Source organism: Stenella coeruleoalba (assembly GCF_951394435.1).
Source record: "Stenella coeruleoalba genome assembly, chromosome: 7".
NCBI classification, from domain to species: Eukaryota; Metazoa; Chordata; class Mammalia; order Artiodactyla; family Delphinidae; genus Stenella; species Stenella coeruleoalba.
Genome location: NC_137153.1, coordinates 112,940,852 through 112,960,371, shown reverse-complemented (window position 1 = coordinate 112,960,371; position 19,520 = coordinate 112,940,852). Strand labels below are relative to the sequence as shown.

The 19,520-nt window shown below is 46.8% G+C and overlaps 1 protein-coding gene across 5 annotated transcripts in view; it reads left to right on the top strand.

Moving 5' to 3' along the window:
* The window catches only part of MAPKAP1 (MAPK associated protein 1), a 230,461-nt gene extending 211,665 nt beyond the window's left edge, over positions 1–18,796 (top strand). For all 5 annotated transcript variants that reach the window (XM_079925849.1, XM_079925852.1, XM_079925850.1 and 2 more), the window contains 2 exons: positions 11,073–11,170; positions 17,010–18,796. In XM_079925849.1, coding sequence (XP_079781975.1) covers positions 11,073–11,170; positions 17,010–17,135 — 224 coding nt within the window. In that variant the 3' untranslated portion in view covers positions 17,136–18,796. The remainder of the gene's footprint in view (positions 1–11,072; positions 11,171–17,009) is intronic.
* The last annotated feature ends 724 nt before the right edge of the window (positions 18,797–19,520 follow it).

The window sequence follows — 19,520 nt, the reverse complement described above, 5'->3', positions numbered from 1 at the left end:
CATTCTGTGTAACCTTTCTTCATTTTTCCCTAAGACTTACTAATAAATGAGAAAGAATTTCCTTGTGTTGATTGGAATATTGATATCTGTTAGAGTAGAAAGCATTTCGGGGGTATCATCTTTTTATCCTCCTGGGAGAAGCCTTCTTTTTGCTATTAAATTTTCACTTAATTGTTGACTTGGGCCTTATAGACCCATAATAACAAAACAGTTATGTAGGTATAATGGAAAGTTTACAGACATTTACATTTTCCTAGATTTTAATTACCATTTCCTCAAATTCTTTTTTTTTTTTTTTTCTTGGTTGTAACATCAGAAGAGGTCCGAATTGAGAAGAGGGTAAGGGCAGAGATTGTTTCCTACTGAAGAAATCTGTGTGAAGATTTCTCAGCTGGATAAATGATTGGAAGAATCTGTTTCCCTTACCTCCTGCCAAGCTCCAAACTGTGTTTTCGTAATAAATAAATGGAGTGCTTAGATTTTAAGTTATTCTTGTAGACATGGAAAAAGTAAGCCATTCTTTCATTAAATTCAAAATATGTATTGCTTACAAGACTCCCATAGGCAACTTCCAGGACAGGGTAGCTGTACCCAGATTAGCCCTTCTATCATAAATGACTGGAAGACTGCACAAAATATAAGAAACTGTTTGCAGACATTGAAAAACAGGCAGTACGGGACAGTGAGCCCTGAGAGAAGGGCAGCAAATGAGCTGAGACCTACTATCACTTCAGCTTTCTTCCAGGGTTTCCCAAGGAGAGCATAGCAGTCTCACTGACCTGGGAGACACAGATCAGAGTTGGGGGAACTGAAATTCAGCAACTGAAATTAGCAAAATTAAGTATGGAGAGGAGGGAGCCCTACTGAGAATGAGCTCTAGGAAGATGCCTTTTAATCTTCTGTTGTATACTAAGCTGTGTGTGCCTCCTGTGGGATCTCACAAGTCTGGTCAAAGAACAACTACTGGGGAGCTATAAACTAAAGTTCTGGCCGAAACTCTAGTTCATAGCTCCCCAGTAGTTGAAGCATCCAGGACATTTACTAGTAACTCTGGAAAGGCCGTATCTTAGGAGCAAGGCTACACTAGCCCTAGATTAAAGACTGCCTTAATTCTTAATAAAGTTTTATATGGATTCCTGAAAGGATCAAACTGATCCACATGTAAATTAACTGACTGCCAGAACAAAGCCCAGTATTAGCTAAAAGATGATGACAAAATGCAAACATCCCACACTCGAACGTTCATAGTGTCCAACTTTCAATAAAAAATTATGAGACATGGAAAGAAGCAGGAAAAAATGTGTCCTGTAACCAGGAGAAAAATCAGTCAATAGAAGCAGAGTCAGAAATGGCAGGGATGATAGAATTGGCAGATAAGTACTTAAAAATTCATATTGTAAATATGTTCAAAGACTTAATAACTCAAAAAGAAGAGAAATGGAAACTTTAAAAAGAACCAAATGAAAATTCTAGAGCTAAGAAATACAGTACCTGAATCAAAAAATTCACTGATGGGAGCAAATCAGGAAGATTAGGAAAAAAGGTCAGAGGGTTAGTTATCTATTACCACATGACAAATTGTCCCAAAACTCAATGTCTTAAAACAACAATAACATTTATTTTCTTACAGCTTTGTGGGTCAGGAATCCAGCACAGCTTAGCTGGGTCCTCTAGCACAGGGTCTCTCACCAGGCTGCAGTCAGACTGTCAGCTGGAGCCAGCAAGTGTTCTGACATATATGTAGTTGGAGTCTCAGGGAAGGTAGAGAAAACTGTTCCAGATTTGATTTAAAATATCAATCCACCAATCTTGGAAGTCTAAAGAAGGCCAAACAGGATAAATACAGAGAAAACCACATCAAGGCACATCATAATCAAATTGCAGAAAACCAATGATAAAGAGAAAACTCTTATGGGCATCCAGAGAAACCAAGATAAGAAGTATTGCTGACTTCTCACCAGAAATAATGCGATCCAGAAGACAATGGAGTCAACCTAGAATTCTATACTTAGTGAAAATATCCTTCAGAAATGAAGGTGAAATGAAGACATTTCCAGACATTCCAAAAATAAAAGAATTTGTTGCCATTAAACCTTTACTATAAGAAATATTGAAGGCTGGAGGGGAAAAAAAATACCAGATAGAAACCCAGATCTACCCAAAGAAATCAAGCGTACTCAAAATGTCACCATTAGCAACTATACAGAATGAACAAAGAAAAAGGAAATAAGTGAGACCTCTTTGAGTGGGGATAGACAAACTCTGGCCCATAGGCTAAATCCAGCCCACCACCTATTTTTGTATGGCCTAGGCACTAAGAATAGTTTTTAACATGTGAATATTTGCAATTGATTTGATGATATGGAACATTAACTTTGAACTCCATTTAAGTGAAATGTTATCCACCCCCCCCAAAAAAAATATGTCCTTCTCAGAAGTAACCTGTAGTAACCCCAGAAAATACATTTGATGATTATATTTTGAATTTTGTCAGTTAAAAAATGTAGAAATTCTCTTTCTCTTGTTATATAAGTATCTATAAAATATCCTTAATTTTGCCTCTTGGCTCTCTTATCCTGTCTGGAAGAGTTTGTTTGTCTTGGAGAGTGAGAGCAAAAAGACAAGGGAATCTACCATGTGCCAGGCAGTGTCCCAAGTGCTTTATATGCACTACTTAATTCTTTCTTTTTTTTTAACATCTTTATTGGGGTATAATTGCTTTACAATGGTGTGTTAGTTTCTGCTTTATAACAAAGTGAATCAGTTATACATATACATATATATGTTCCCATCACTACTTAATTCTTGAAACAACCCTCTGAGGTTTATATTCATTTATTTTAGAAGTCTCAGACTGTTGATTTTTATCCTAGGATTACTTAATCTTAGCAACAACTCTGAGACAGATATTATTCCCATTTTATAAATGAGGAAACTGGGGCTCAGAGAAGTTATGTAACTTGCCTAAAGTTATATATAAATGGTAACAGAGGTTTATATTCTTCCCTCTGCCACTGACACAAAGCCAAGTCACTTAAACTTCTGTGCTTTTTGGGTGGAAGAGTATCCCTAGCCCCAACTCAGTCTATGAAGTCTTATTCCTCAACAAATTTTAACCATGCTTCGTTATCTGGTTTCTCTTCCTAAAGGATATTAAGTGCAGAAAAATAGAAGGTGGAAAAAGAATTACAGAACTTAATAATAGAGAGAGTAGGAAGTTAAAACTGACGAGAGTTGACCAAAAATGAAACAAAACAAAAACTGTTAAAAATCAGTCCAAGAACTCAAAAAGCACAGTAGTATGGTAATAGGGAACTTACTACTATAATATGGAACTTAATATTTAGTGGTGATGTGTAGAGCCTTTTGCAACTCTGAAGAAATCATGATATTCAGTACTTGTAAAGATGGACATGATAGCACGGTATTTATTTTCCTTATACTCTAATACAGGAGGAAATTTTATCATATGGATTTTTTTTTAATTTTATTTATTTTTTTAATTTATTTTTGGCTGCGTTGGGTCTTCGTTGCTGTGCGCGGGCTCTCTCCAGTTGCAGTGAGCGGGGGCTACTCTTCGTTGCGGTGCGCGGGCTTCTCATTGCCGTGGCTTCTCTCGTTGTGAAGCACGGGCTCTAGGCGTGCGGGCTTCAGTAGTTGTGGCACACGGGCTCAGTAGTTGTGGCTTGCGGGCTCTAGAGCACAGGCTCAGTAGCTGTGGTGCACGGGCTTAGTTGCTCCCTGACATGTGGGATCTTCCTGGACCAGGGCTCGAACCCATGTCCCCTGAATTGGCAGGCGGATTCTTAACCACTGTGCCACCAGGAAAGTCCGATTTAATAGTTTTTACACTTCTCAGTTTTAATTTCTAATATAATAAATATTGATAGATATAGTCCACATGAACAAAAGCTTTTGGAGCTCCTCAGTAATGTTTAAAAGTGTAAGGGGATCCTGAGACCAAGAAGTTTGACAACTGCTGATTTAGGGTCTTGGAAATCATCTAAAAAGCTTGGACTTTATTCTGAAGACAATAGGAAAAGAAACACTGTAGAGTTTTAAGTAGGAGAGTGATATGACCAGATGTGTGTTACAAAAGGATGACTCCTCTCGGTAGATGTTTGGATCTGAAGAAGACATGACCAAAAGTAGGAAAACCAAGAAGAGGCAACAGACGGTCAGGACCTCGGTGAGGGCTGTGGTCACAGGATGGGAAGGGATGGAAGATGAATATATGAAAACTATTTAGGGGACCAAATGCTTGGAACTTGGTAAGTAGTGAAGCCTCCAGTTGGGCTAACAGACCTTTAGATTTAAGGGGAAATGTAGAATTCGGTTCTGGATGTGCAACACTGCAGGCCATGTGAAGATGGCAGCTGTACTCACTGGTTGGCTCTGAAAGTCTGGAGAAAGGTCCGAGCCAGACATCTGCTCCGGGATCATCAATATCTGGGTAGTAGTTAAAACCTAAGGGGCAAACCTGACAGAGGAGAAATGGAGTTAAAAGAGATGAGGGTCAAGGACGGGACACCGGGGAAGACCATTATTTAAGAGAGAGATAAAGGACAAGAAGGTCACAAAGGACATATAAGAAACAGATTGACTGGAGAAGTCAGTTGAAAAATCAGTTGACTGTGGCTTCCTGGGAAGAGAGGACTTCAGAAGTATCAGATACAGCTGAGAAGCCAAGCAAAATAAAAGCCGAGAAGTATCTACTGGATCTCTCAACATAGAGGTCGTGGTGACCTTAGCAAGAGTGTTTTCAGTAAATTAGAGGAAGGAGGGAAATCACATTGCCATGGGAGTTTTTATAATCAGAGAGCTTTAATTATGTTTATAGGAAGGAGCCAAAGGGGGCGGGGGGAGGGGGTGAATGACACAGGCAAAAGTGTTAAGTGGATCAGACTCTGTCCCTGCTCCAGAGGTCAAAGAGGTCATCACAGTTACTGGGGCCTCTGCCACCATCGGGGTGCTCGAGAAGGAGCACCAGCCTTTGCCAGTTGAATTACATTGAACTGAAGCTCCTACAGGCAGCTGGGAATGCTGCTCGCAGTGGAGACCAGACCGGAGGGGGTGTTCAGCCCAGAGACCAAAGCGTCCCAGGCCATCCATTTCCCACTGCAACGAAGAGTAGCCCCTGCTCGCTGCAACTAGAGAAAGCCTGCGCACAGCAACAAAGACCCAATACAGCCAAAAATAAATAATAAATTAAATAAATAAAAGTTATTTTAAAAAAAGGGAAATCCAATGAGAGCTCTCCACCCACTTCCAAGCCAGAGGAACCAGAAAAGATCAGACCCTGGAAACCCATTTTTTTAGAAGTATCCATGCCTGATGTAAAGGAATTCAGAAGGAATCCAAATACTCAGAGATGTTCTTCATAGGCTTCTCTGTAATACTGGCAATTTTATTAGTAACTTAAATGCCCAATGGAAAGATAGTAACATGAACCGTGGCACACACCTACTTGTTGGCAAAAAATACAGCTGTTGAAAAAGATGGTTGTGGAGACTGTGTAGCAACAAGGAAAAGGCTATGCTAAAATGTTAACAACGAAAATTCTCCCCAAATTTTACTATACAATCTGATTACAACTGTGTGAAAACAGACATGTGAGAATGACTAGAAAAGAGACCATGGATGTCATTGTGCCAGGATGTTGGTATTATGGGGGTGGAGTGTGGAAGTTTTTCCTCTGTCCTCTAAATTTCTAGTAATTTTTAAATATATTTTATAATTTTTTAATTGAAAAGGAAAACCAAAAAATTCAAGTTTATTTTTGGCTTTCCTGGCAAGTGGGACACCTGGGGGGTTTTAGACAAAGGTGGGCCTCAGGCTCAGTTTGGAAGTCCCAGCTCTGACCAGTCATTGCCAGCCACAGTCGGTGCCCGCAGGTCGTTTAGAAGGGAGCCTCTTTTCAAACAACAATCTCTGTTCCATTTGCAGTGGAAATCTGGGAGCACTTCCTTTAGCAGGAGTGTATGCGCTGCTGGCCCTCTGCCTAAGCTTTCCCATCTTGTGATGATAGCAGCTTTTTCTGAATGACCACTCCCCTCAATTGACCAGAAGACCCTGTTTTTTCAGCACAGCCTCTGGTTTAAGTTAAAACTCATAATGCAGATGATAAATTACAGCACGAAAGCTCAAAAGTCTCCACTTCTGACACCTGTACTGCTAATTAGTAAAAATACATTTTTACATATCCAGACTTCCATTTCAATATTCAGAGGCGATGTATAGTTTCAGTGCCCTGAGCAAATCTGGATATGTGACCGGGGCTCAGATGCCACATTTTATACCCCATTATATTGCATTTTATTCCTACAGCTCTAAAGCAAGTCTACTCAAAGAAGGCCCAATTAAAAACCAAATCGTCAGAACACTGAGGACATTATCGTCAAACATCAGTTCCATCACAGTTGTAAGAATGATGGCCACCACCCATTGAGCCCCCGCTGTTTCCAAGTGCCATGTGAGATGCCTGATGGATGCTGTCTCCTCTCGGGCAAACCTTGGCCTCTGGAGGGACAGTGCCTCTGACCGTCCCACCACTAGAATACAGCAGAACTGGATTTCTTCCCAAGTCTCTGACTAGTACTCACACTTTCCCCCTCTGCATCCCAGGCTTTTGTTATGCCTCAATTTCCAAACAGAATTTAACAACCCAGACAAAATAATTTGGACTAATTGCATTATTAGACTTTGTATTTTCTTTTAAATCATACTGATACACAGGCTCACCTCAGAGATATTGCAGGTTTGGTTCCAGACCACCACAGTAAAGCAAGTCACACACATTTGTTGGTTTCCCAATGCATATAAAAGTTATATTTACACTATACTGTAGTCTGTTAAATGTGCAATAACATTATGTCTAAAAAAATAATTTACACACCTTAATTTAAAAACACTTTATTGCTGAAAAATGCTAACCATCATCTGACAGTGCAAGGTTGCCACAAACCTTCAATTTGTAAAAAATGCAGTATCTGCGAACCACAATAAATGAAAGCACCACAAAACAAGGCATGCCTGGATCATTTTTCTCAACTGGCATTTTTACAAAGACAGTTTACCCCTATGGCTTACTCATTCCCTGTGAAAGGTGCTGATGTTCTTTGAGTTTCCAAGGGTAACCTGCCCACCTCTGATTCCCTCTAACACCCCAGGACAGATGCCCCGATGGGCTGCAGCTGAGGAGGACATTTGACCCCCCCCCCATCTTCCTCCTTTACCTGAGGTGAGCCTAGAGGTGCCCGAGGCTGGTAAAGTTTTGATAACAGACTTTTCTCACTTTGTGTTCCTGTTCTGTTCAGCTGGTGTTGAAATGCCAGTGATTCCTTCCCAGACACCTCTGGTGGAAATTTACCACATAGCATAAACCACTCATGTTTATTGATAGATCCATCTCCAGAAAGAGGTCAATTAACTTGTTTCACTTTAGTATATGGGCTTTGGATTAGGTGAAATTATACAAGTGTGAATTCTGCTTATTAACTCTTATAAAAGAATTCCCAAGTCCTGCCACTGTTACCTTCTCTATAGTTCTCAAGTCAGTCCCTTTCTCAGCATCCTTTTTACTCCTGTCTAGCTCAAAACTGAATATGCTCCTACCTGGATGACTGTGGCAGCTGGTCCCCCTGCCTCCAGGCCCTGGTGAGCCAGAGTGAATGCCCAAAAGCCCAATCTGACCATTCACTGCCCAGCTTACAGTCCACTAGTGGCTCCCTCAGCTGTTGAATCCAGTGTTTCCAGCCCTTTAGTCTGCCCTGTGTCACAGCACCTCCTGCCTGCCCACTGTTCGTGAACCTGCCTGCTCGGAGCCCTGGCTCGGAGGCGTGCTGCCTCTCGCCCCCGTGTGTGTGTCCATGCTCTGTCCTCGCCCTGTCGCATCCTTCTCCACCCCACGTTTACCCAGCTGACCCCCCTTCCTCCTCTAAGACTGCTCAGTCAGGCGTCGGCTTCTCCAGGAAGCTGTGTCTCTAGTGGCCCTTCCGCTACCAGGCCAGCCACCTCCCCTGGGGTCTCCACAGCATCTCGCTGGGATCACCTTCTTCGTCATGCTCATCATACTTGTCTCTCAGTGTTCCTGGTGTTCATTCCTCTGGCCACCCAGCAAAGCAGGGATCCCTGGAGCAAGGGGAAAAGCCTCACAGCAAAAACTCTCGGCGCACCTTGGCCCCATGCTCCGTGGCTCCAGCACGAGTGACGGCGTGGCTCTGAGTTAACTAGAGCTCTCCCTCCGAAGTCCTCCCACAGAGCAGGAAGGGGCCGTCTGCTGTAGCTGTCCCACCACACCGCACCCGGTTTTTAGCTGTGTGATAGTCTATCTGTGGCTCTGTAATAGTTACAAAAGGGCCGAGCTGTTGAATCCTGATACAGGTTCTCCAGATGGTGTTCTGTCTCCTCTTCCCTCAGTGATGTGAATGCTCTCTCTGGAAAGGACGGATAAGTCAGAGGCTTCAGTGAGATGGTCAGGGCTGGAACTCTTCATCACTCTGACTTGCTTCCCTCTTCCTTGGGGGTCTGGTAAGAGTGCTGGGGACAGGCAGAGGACACACACAGCCTCCTAGCTCAGCACAGTACATGGGGGGGTGTCTGTAGTCACCTGACCCAAATATGCAGCCGTTCCGGACACTCGATGTGGGATGCTTAGTTTGTTTTCGTCCTATGATTGGTGTGCAGATGAACCACAGGCCTCCCCTCTGTGAGCCCGTACCATCCAGGGGATGGTGTGGAGGCTTCCTTCCAGAGGCTCCCGGGCCCCTGCAGACTGCATGTCACGTGTGCCATGTGTAGATTTGGCTCTTCCTAAAGAGTGCAGGACAGGTTTTTAATGGTGTCCCAGTTGTTCAGGCGAAACATGCTCTAGTATCTTGAGGTTTGGGTTTTGTTTTGTCAGTGACGAGCGGGAGCAGGTGGTATAGACAGTCCATGAGATCACTTATCAAAGTGGTCAGTGAACCCCGAAGCTTCGGGTCCACAGACCTCCCTAAGACCTTCTGGTCCTTTTTAGCTGCAGGCACTGGTGTCTGTGTCTGTCACGGCCAGGTGTCAGCAGTAAGGCCTCCTGGAGGGGGTGTCTCTGTTTGTCCTTCACAGCCCTGTGACCTTCATAGACGGCTCTGCTTGGTCACAGCATGGCCAACAGAGAGATCTGCATTGTTCTTCCGCACAGTGAGATCACCATCAAGGCTCTGACATTCTGAGCTGAATCCTGTAAAGATAAAAGAATACACACATACGCTCACGTCCATACATACAGATACATCCATTCATGTGAGATTCACTTCTCAGAAACAAGTAATTTATATATTCACAGAATGATTAGCTTTCAGCTAAAAATTCTAACACTTTAGTACCACGATTTAGAATCAGGCTAAATTTGTCAAGTGACGGAAAGCGAGGTTTTTCAGAAATTATTAGCTAATTTTTTCAATATTGAATTTATAGTCAGAAAGTATATCATAATGATGTTTCCAGGATAAAATACCAGCAGCTTAACTTTTCTGGCCACAAACGTACAGCATGTATCAGTTTCTTTTTGAAGATCTGAAGAATTAGCTACTGTAAATAAAGTTTCCAGGAAGATTTCTCTGGGAAAGAGGTGAACTTACAGTAATATGGGTGATATGTTATTAATAACTATGACCAGCCACTGCTTCAATTAAAAGGACAACGGATGAGAAGGGCTAATAGAAAGGATATGCTGAATTGTAATCTCACAAGCACTGAAGTCTGCAGAAAAGACAAGAAGGAGTTGTTTCTGAGGCTGGTAGGAGGAAGCCTCTGGGTAAGAGACGTCACCAGCTGCTCCTTGGTCTGGGAATGTTTACCGAGCTCTGACTACACGTCTCTCTGGAGCAGTGCTCCTTTGGTTGCCAGTAATGGAAACCAACTTCAAAATAGCTTAAGGAGAAAGAGGACTTTCTTGGAGGTCCACAGGGGTCTCCCAGAACCCAAGGACAGCATGAGCTGATGGGCCAGGGAGAGCGTCACATGGGAGTGAGGACGGCGGGCACCTATGTCTCCACTTAGAGGAGGGAATCTGATTGGTATGTTTGGCCCAAAGGACAGGCACAGGGGGTGCGGACACGACTGCAGGTGGCGTGATACGGTAAGCAGGTTTCTTTGACGGGCCGAGCACTGTGGGAGGCCACGTGAGAAACGTGCCTAGGAATGTATCCCACAGAGGTGCCAGTTGAGCTAAAGTACCCAGCATTGGCTGACCTTTTGGAGACAGGATAATGAGAGGGGACATCCCAAGCGTGGGCAGGTGGGTATGTGCAATGCCCTGGGCTGGCATGTGGCATCTGAGAGTGGTGAAGTGAGGTGAGGCTAGACCAGGAAGCAGTTCCAGAAATGACAAGGTTGCCCTGAAGGTGGTAGGAAAGGGTTACAAAAGCATTTGGGTCTGGGGGTGGTTTGTGTGTTCAGGGGGTCAGACCCCCTGAGTCAGTCTGCTCTGTGACGTGCCAGCTTTCCATGGCAGCCTTTAGAGCAGCCTCTCCACGCCCCCCGCCGCCCCCAGTCCACCCGTTCTTCCAGGGTGGAAGTGACCGGAGGCCTTGGGCCTTGGGCCTTGGGAACAGCCTCCACGTGGGATCACATGACCAGGACTCCCCCTCCCAGCAGGAGCCAGGCTACGGAGAACCTGGTAATAGCGTTACTATCGGCCTTCCTCCTTCCTGTTGCTCATTTATTTGACTTTAAGCACAGTTCTTTTTAGAGAAATAATTTGGAGTTAATTGGCCTTCTGCCTTAAAAACTACCACCTTTTCCATGCGACTATTATGTAGAAATAGTTCTGTAGAGCTTTCCTAATCTGGCGTCCCCGGAACACCCTTCAGAGTGGAATGGGACATAACTAGCCGTTTGATCTGTTGTTTACTGCCTGCTCTCTCCCCACCTGTGATGAGAAGGTGAACGACTCCTGGGAAGAGTTGCAGCCCTGCAGCCTCCACTTGCTCTCGCTGGAACTGAAATGACAAGGGGAGAGGAGAATACGGGGGGCCTCCCCCAAGGTAACCCGCCAGAGCCCCCTCAACCCTGCCTTTTCTCTCTCCCTCTAGGTCACGCGATATTTAAACTCACGTATCTAAGCAATCACGACTATAAACACCTCTACTTTGAATCTGACGCTGCTACCGTCAATGAAATCGTGCTCAAGGTGAGTGTTCCTTCTTGGCCCAGACCCGGCGTATGCAGGACCGGCTCCCCCCCAGCACTGCACGAGGCTCCCGGGCCGGTTTTGCAGGGTCACTGCACTGCCTACGGGCCACCCGGCTGGTGAGCACCCAGGCCTGGGCCACACCGCAGGTCAGCTGCTCTGCACCTGCTTCAGCCAGCCAGGACCCCCTTCAGCTTCCTCCCAGTCCCCCGATAATCCTCCTTCTTCATGTGTTTATTCATTCTTTTTACGTACCATTTATTTCCCTCCAACCCCACTCAGGAGCTCCTTGAGGTTCCTGGAACAGAGTCTGAGGAAATTATGGTTATTGTTTGAAGACACCTTAAAGTAATCACGATAATTAACCTGTTCTAAACATCCCGGCTTGATGCTAGAATTGTCTGTTACCATATCTCAATAGTGCTCACGGAGCACCTTCTGTGTGCCAGGCTAGTATTCAGGATACTGCAGTGACAGACCCAGTCCCTGCCCTCAGCGAGCTTGTCCTCTTTCAGAGGAAAGAGACATTAAGAAAATTACAGAGAGGGACTTCCCTGGTGGCGCAGTGGTTAAGAATCCACTCGCCAATGCAGGGGACACGGGTTTGAGCCCTGGTCCAGGGAGATCCCACATGCTGCAGAACAACTCAGCCTGTGCACCACAACTACTGAGCCTGCGCTCTAGAGCCCACGAGCCACAACTACTGAGCCTGTGTGCCACAGCTACTGAAGCCCACGTGCCTAGAGCCCGTGCTCCGCAACAAGAGAAGCCACTGCAATGAGAAGCCCATGCACCACAATGAAGAGTAGCCCCTGCTTGCCGCAACTAGAGAGAAAGCCTGCACACAGCAACAAAGACCCAACACAGCCAATAAATAAATATTTTTAAAAAGACTGTTAAATAAGTCACAAGGTGCCCCATCGGTGTGTAAAGAGTAAACTGACTTGGTACAGGGGGTAGGGAGGCAGGGAGAGCTGAGCCCTGAAGGATGGATGGAAAAGTACACATTTTACCAGGTGAGGAGAGAGAAAAGGCATTTCACAGAGAGAGCAGCCTGTAGTGGAGCAGAGAAGCAGGGCGAGTGCGGTGTGGCTGGGAGGTTGCACCCAAGCCTGTGTGTCTGGAGCAGAGAGGTTGCAGGGGCCAAGCCACACAGAATCTTGCAAAGTGGGGTCGGACTGAGAAAAGCTCCTGTGGGGTCTCATTGGTTCAGGAAATATGGGTCAGGGCCCGAGATTCTGTGTCTCTAAGAAGCTCTCAGGTGCTGCAGAGGATGCCGTCTGTGTACCACACTCTGAGTAGCCCTGGTCTAGTGATTTGCAGACTCTTCCAAACTGAGAATCCTTTCTCCAAGCCAAATCTTACGTAGAATGACCAGATAGAGAAAACAGAACTGCTTTGGCAGAACAGAGCTTAGAGCCAGAGGGGGCTCCTCCACCCCTGGTTGTGTGTGACTCTGACCAGTCACATCACCTCCCTGGGCCTCAGTTTCTCCTCCTGTAAAATAGGGATCATGGTACCTACCCTGCCCTACCCCACCATAAGGCTAATATTAGCTGCTAGAGCAAATATTAAATGGTACGGGGAAGCTACCTAAGTGATTATTTGTTCTCTTCTTAAGAGTAGATGTCATCAAGTAATAGTAATAAAAGTACTAAGATACACTGAGGGGTCACAAAGTGCAGGACCTGGGCCAGGCACTTTACCTGTCCTGTCTCAAGGAACCTTCACACCTCTATGAGGTCATTCCCATTTTCTAGATGAAAACTGAGGCTCAGGAAAAAAGTAACTTAGCCAGGGTTGTGACAGGCAGAACCAGAACTTGACCCCGGTTTGGCAGATTCCAGAACTTGTGTTCCTAACCTCCCAGGTGTGCATAGACTTAAGGAGCTGCACAGGAGATTTCGATGAAATGGAATTGTTTCACAGAAACGTTTTGAGGCAAAGTCCTCATGGCTTCAAAAGATTTTCAAAAGTAGTAGATAAGAATTAAAAGAATAAAGCTGCTAGGAGGACAGTTTAGAGCCAAGACAGAGTAGCGTGACCAGTTGGATGGAAAGCAGAGGGTTCATAGACCACCCCGGATCGGAGCCCCTTGGAACAGGCAGGGGACAGTGCCCACCTGGAGTGCCTGAAGGCAGCGAGCTAAGAGTTACCGGCCAGCGCATCCCCCGACGACCCAGGGAGCGTGTGCCGCACTCCGGGGCCAGGTGGAGAAATATTCCATTACCCCGTCAGGGCTGGCCTTTTTTTTTTTTTTTTTTTTAATTTATTTATTTTATTTTTGGCTGCATTGGGTCTTCGTTGCTGCCTGCGGGCTTTCTCTAGTTGCAGCGAGCGAGGGCTACTCTTCGTTGCAGTGTGTGACCTTCTCATTGCGGTGGCTTCTCTTGCTGCAGAGCACAGGCTCTAGGCTTGCGGGCTTCAGTAGTTGTGACACACGGGTTCAGTAGTTGTGGTGCACAAGCTTGCTCCACAGCATGTGGCATCTCCCCGGACCAGGGCTTGAACCCATGTCCCCTGCATTGGCAGGCGGATTCTTAACCACTGTGCCACCAGGGAAGTCCTGGCCTTTTTTTTTGTAGCCAGCATTAAAATATTCAAGGACTTTACTAGAAGGATTCTAGTAAAATTATAATCCTGTGTTTGACATCAAAATAATTTTCACAACAGCAGATTGATGACAGAAACACAGGTTTATGACTTCACTGCAAGACTGTGGAAGAACAAGTGCAGAGAAATCATTTTCCAGGACCAAATGCTCCCTCGAAGCAGATGCTTTTCTGCAAAATCCCCAAGGCCTATCGCCTTTCCTAAAATGTCTGTTTTCATATGAAAATGCTTGTAGAAATATTACATCATGCACAAGACTCCAGGAGAAGTCCCAGCCTGATTTATTTAGAGAGCTAATGATCGCGATCCTGATGGAAGATTAAATTTCACGTCTCCGATCTCTGATTTTTAAAGCAGTTTAAATACTTAGCCCAATCTGCCATTCCCAATGTCTTCGTGGGGCTTTGCACCAACACCAAGTGACTGAGGCCCCACTTGGTAGAAATGTTGCCATCAGAGGTTCTTCTCATGTCGGTCTTAGACGCAAGTAATACATGTGGTGGTTCTAGAATTGAGGAGTTTCACATAAAATAAGAGCTTTAGAGTGAAACTTTAGACGAGCCACAGCTTGGGCTCTGACCAGTGTCTGCAACTGAAAGGAGGAAATAAGGACCAGAGGCTAATGTCAAAGAAACTATTACAAGCAGGCAACTCTCCAAGTTATTTTTAGCTCGTTGTGTTTTTCCCCATAGGACCCATTTATTGGTCACCGACTGTATACAAGACATTTTATGTACATTACCTCATTTCATCTTTGCAACTGCCCTGCCCAGTGTAGACATTATTATCCCCACTTGATAGACGAGGAAAAAGAGGCCCAAGGCCACAGAGCACATACAGGTGAAGCCTCATCTTGAACCAAGCTGAGGAGTCCCAGACCTGCCCTGCCCCTTCCCACCCGAGATGGGATTGAGCTAAGCCCTGCGTGGCCCCTAATTCTGCAGGCTTCGAGGTGAATCTCAGAGGAATCATTGGTCTCTTCAAATTGGGTTCTTCTCGTGATCAAGTGATGGAGACTGTGACTTTATTGACCATGAAAACTCCCTGTATTTTTATGCCTTAAGCTGTAAAATGCACTGAAAGTGAGACACTCTATAGTGCATAAAACTGTGCAAGTCTTAAGCCACAGCATATTAACCAGCTAATGCAGACCAAAGAGCGTTTTTATCTTTTGACTATTACATTAATCTTCCATTAAAATTATCTATGTGATTATCACAAAGCACTGAAGATAATAAATTTAGGAAATAGTTGGCCTGTTGAGGATCATTTTAAAATGCTTTTGTCAAGTTACATGTGCCAAAAGTACACTGAAAACAGTAGATTGGTTGAGTGTGCAAACAATCGAACCCAAAGATTGCTCTTATTAAGAATGATAAACCTCTTCTTTCCATGCATTGTCTCTAGTGTCCCAAATCGTCACCTGGCCCTGCAGGCCTCATGATTTATTGCTCTCAGCTGGTAACTTGGCGAGGCAGTGGGCCGAGCGCGTCAAGCCTTCTGTACTCACACGCCAGCCTTTAACGCCTGCTGCCGGCGACTATCAGAGCAGAAAGTCTGGAGGGGACACCGTGGCAGAGCCCCAGCCCCACGCGAGGCGAGGCATCCGCACCGCCTCCCCGGAGCGCCTCGGTTTTTTCTCAGTCCGCAGAGGCCTCTCCCGCTCCGGGCACGGGACACGTGGCCCTCAGAGTACAATCAACAGAGGGGGCAGCTCGTTTCTCTAGCCAGGAATATTCAGGGTTCTAGTCATAACTTTGAGATATTTGAGGTTGAAGAGAAACAGTGTTTGTTCTCAGAAAGGCCCAGCCAGAGGGCAGCTGGGGCAGTGGAAGGAGCCGAGTCTTAGGAGGTGAGGGGGTGGGGGCCTCTGAGGAGGCCCGGGGCCTGGAGAGCTGGTCCAGGTCCTGGCGCGTACTCTTTCTAGCTTTGTGACCTCGAGTAAATGACGTTATCATTTCTGTGCCTCAGTTTTCTCCTCTGTACAATGGGGATAACAATGGCAGCCATCTCCTAAGGCTGTTGTGAGGGTTAAATGACTCAATCCTTGAAAAGCACGCCGAACGCTGCTGCTGCTGCCACCGCCACCACCACCCAGCCAGGGGCTCATCCTCACACCAGGTGCAGGTCTTATCACGGCACTGCTGCCCTTCCCTGGCTCCTCCCTGCCTCACCTTGACTTATCCCTAAGCTTCTGCAGTTCATGGACACCCCCTTGCTGTGTTCCACGGCTGTGCCTTGATGCGTGCTGATTCTCCCCACCCCTTGTACACCTCAAACTCCTATTTGTCTCTCAAAACCCATCTCATTCATCCCCTCCACGAGCCTTCCCTGCCCCACATGTCCCCAATAGTTACTCTCCCCATTCCTTTCTGCTCCTTGTGTATCTGTTGTCACACTTGTTCTGTTGGACACTCACTAGGCCGTGAGGTCTTTGGGACAGGGACCAAGTCTTAATTTTCCCTCTGCCCCTTGAACCAAACATGGGGTGAGGCTCAGATAAGGCAGGTACTCAGTGCCAAAGGTGATGGTGACAGTGACCATCCAGCATGGGGGGAAATCTGAAAATACCCCAAGAGAACCAGGTGGGAGCAGCAACGTGGAGACCTGGGAGGCAGCTGGCTGTGCATCCTGCAGTTTCCACGGCATCTCTCCCGGCTTTGACCCTGACCGCTCGGTGATCCGGGCAGCTTGGTCCTCTTCTCTGAGCCTCACTTCCCTTTTTTATCAAATGAGCCGTAGCTAGTGGGGTGCTTGTGAGCATTAAAATACCCCAGTTGGAACCTCTGTACCTGCTGGTGGGAGGCTGAACACAGAGCCTTGTTTTGGTTTGGTTTTCATCCCTGTGACGTCCTTGTCTTTCAGACAAGGGAAGAGGGGGCTCAGAGGAGTTATGTGCGAGCCCAGGGCTACACGGCAGGCTGGGGGCAGAACCAGGAAGCCCAGTACACAGGCTTCTTCTGGGAGGGACCACGGGCTCTGGAATCAGAAAAGCTCCACCACTGGCTGAAAGGCCTGTACCAGCCTCGTGTCTTCTCCAGGCGTGTTTTTCCGTTGTGCAGTGGGCTCTGGTCACAGCCTGCGGGGTTGCCGTGATAACTGGACGCCATGCACAGGGGGGCACTGGGCCCGGAGGGCGCCCAGCCCAGGGCAGGGCCCTTCCCTTGCTCGTCCCAGGCGAGCAGAGTGGCTGACAAGTGACGGGCTATGTCGTCTTGCTTTCTAGGTTAACTACATCCTGGAATCACGAGCAAGCACTGCCCGGGCTGACTATTTTGCTCAAAAACAAAGAAAACTGAACAGACGTACAAGCTTCAGCTTCCAGAAGGAAAAGAAATCAGGGCAACAATGACACCGGCCTCCAGCTTCAATCTGTTGCCATAGCTCAGAGCCTGCCTGCCAGGGCCAGGTGGCCCTAGAGCCCACCCTGTGTCCTGCAGTCCTCGGGAGGCCAGCCCTTGGCTCACGAGGACAGGGCTGGTGGGCTCTTGGGGAAGGGGGGCACCCCCCTAGAACAGAGCTGGGGACGTTGCCACGGTGCCGAACCCTGAGTGGTAATGGCTTTGATTAGCAGTGCCCGGGGCCGGACGACACCGAGAGGAGCCACAAGCTGCGCAGCCATCTTCGCTGCCTGGCGGCCCCGCCCGGAGATGTACACAGCCGTGCCCAGGCCCGGAGATGTACACAGCCGTGCCCAGGCCCGGAGATGTACACAGCCGTGCCCAGACGCGTCCTTGCAACTTGATCAAATTTCTCAAAACAAACGAAGAACAAAAATGTACGGTTCTTTTTTTTTTTCTTCCTTTTAATAAACTCTTTATCATGGTTGGTATGATGGACCATTCTTTGGGGCAGAGGATTGATTATGTTATTCTCTTTAAAATCTGTTCCCATATTGAACAGGCAGATTGGAAAAGCTATGGCTCGATTTTTCAGAAGAAATGTTTAAGATTTAGTCAATAGTTTTAACTATGCCATTTGTTTAAATGAGTGCATTGCTTTGAGGATAGTATCTTACTAAAGTTAGGAAGGGGACCGAGTGATGTGTGTCCAAGGCTGCGCCATTTTCCCCTTCAGAAGCCTCCTCTCCTCGGCTCATCCCAGCACCTCTGATTTCAGGAAGGCAGGACTGCGTGTAAAGCTCGGGGCTCGGAGAAGTGGGGGTCACACTGAGCTCCCAGCCAGAAGTGGTCTCTTCTGTTTCCTAAATAACAAGTCTAAGTTTCAGCTGACAGTTGGACCCGCATGTGGATTTTTTCTGGACTCAGAAGAGTCTCTGCTGTGCTGTCTCAGAGGGGCCTCGGCTCCGTTTCTCCTCTCCTCACAGTGCCTGCCCCCTGGTCTGAGCAGGAAGGAAGTGCTGCTTTCACTGCATCAGAGACTGCGGGGCGGGAGGAGCTGCTGCCAGGGGTCCAGCTCCCAGGGGGTGGGGGGCAAGGAATCAGGTATCTGCTGACACCACCCCTCTGGCCACACCTGATGCCTCTGTGGTCCTCGCCAGCCTCTCCAGGGTCCCTCCCAGGGTGACGTCCTTTCGCACTGGCCCTGGCCAAGATGGTGGACTGAGGTTTCATTGAGGACCTGCATTTCAAAGTTTTTTAAATCATTGTACAGGAAGCGACGTGGCTGAAACAGCCTCTCACAGTTGAGGGTCCATTTGCACAGAAGCACCTAGTGAATTCCTCTTTCATTCTGATCTTTGTCCAGCCAACAGAAGCACCCTTTTCTAATGTCTTCCATTCCTATCCACCCCAGAAACAAAAGACATATTATTTGTAGCTTGCTATCTGTATTTGAATTTTTAGCAATTTTATATTTAGATATCTTTGAAAAATGTAAATGACTAATTTGGTCATTAAATCTTGTGACATATTCAATATTAAAATAAAAATCATAAACACCTCCTTTTACGTATTTCTTTGAATTCTTGAAGCCTTGCGCACATACTGCTGAGGGCGGTGACCGCCATGAAGCACTCTGGGCGGTGACGTTTGCTAGCAGTTGATGTGGTGCCGAGCGGCTCTGAAATGCACTGTGGGCCTCCTTTAATACTGAGCAAGACAGGATGACCCTCTTCACTCAAGGGTGACACTGAAATCATCACCTCCTTCAAGTACAAAATCAACACCTTTCTCATGTCGTGAAATACAGCACATGTGCAATTTACATGAAACACACACTTGAAGGAATAATTTAAGGGGAGCGCTAACCACTGCCCAGGTCCACCAAATATCGAGACTGTTTAAATTCAGTTTTTCCTCGGCCCCTCTCACACCCGATACCTGGACTTTAAGGTAAGACTGTGAGCACCTCCCACCTGTCTCCCCAGGGCCCAGCTCCACAAGGCAGGAGCTCAGCACACCCAGGTTACACCCAAGTGACCCAGCAGGCCACGCCTCCACCTTCCAGCGAGTTTCCTGACCTGGCTGCAGTGTGGCCCCCACGGACCTGGTGGTAACTCAGGATGGGGACTTTGCCAAGTCTGGGTGGCCTGATGAGCCCTGGCCTCCGCTGGCCACTGAGCAGCCCCCAGCACCTGAGGGCAGGCTGGGTGCCGGCCCTCATAAGTATGCACAGGCACAGGTGATCCCGCAGCCAGCCTCTGCAGGTCCTGTCACTACCTCCATTCCAGGGTTGAGGACTTGGGGCTTGGAAGGGTCCCAGCTTCCATCTGGGACACAGCAAGAGTGACTGAACGGCAGCCGTGCTCTGAGCCTCTGGGCCCTGCCCTCCATGG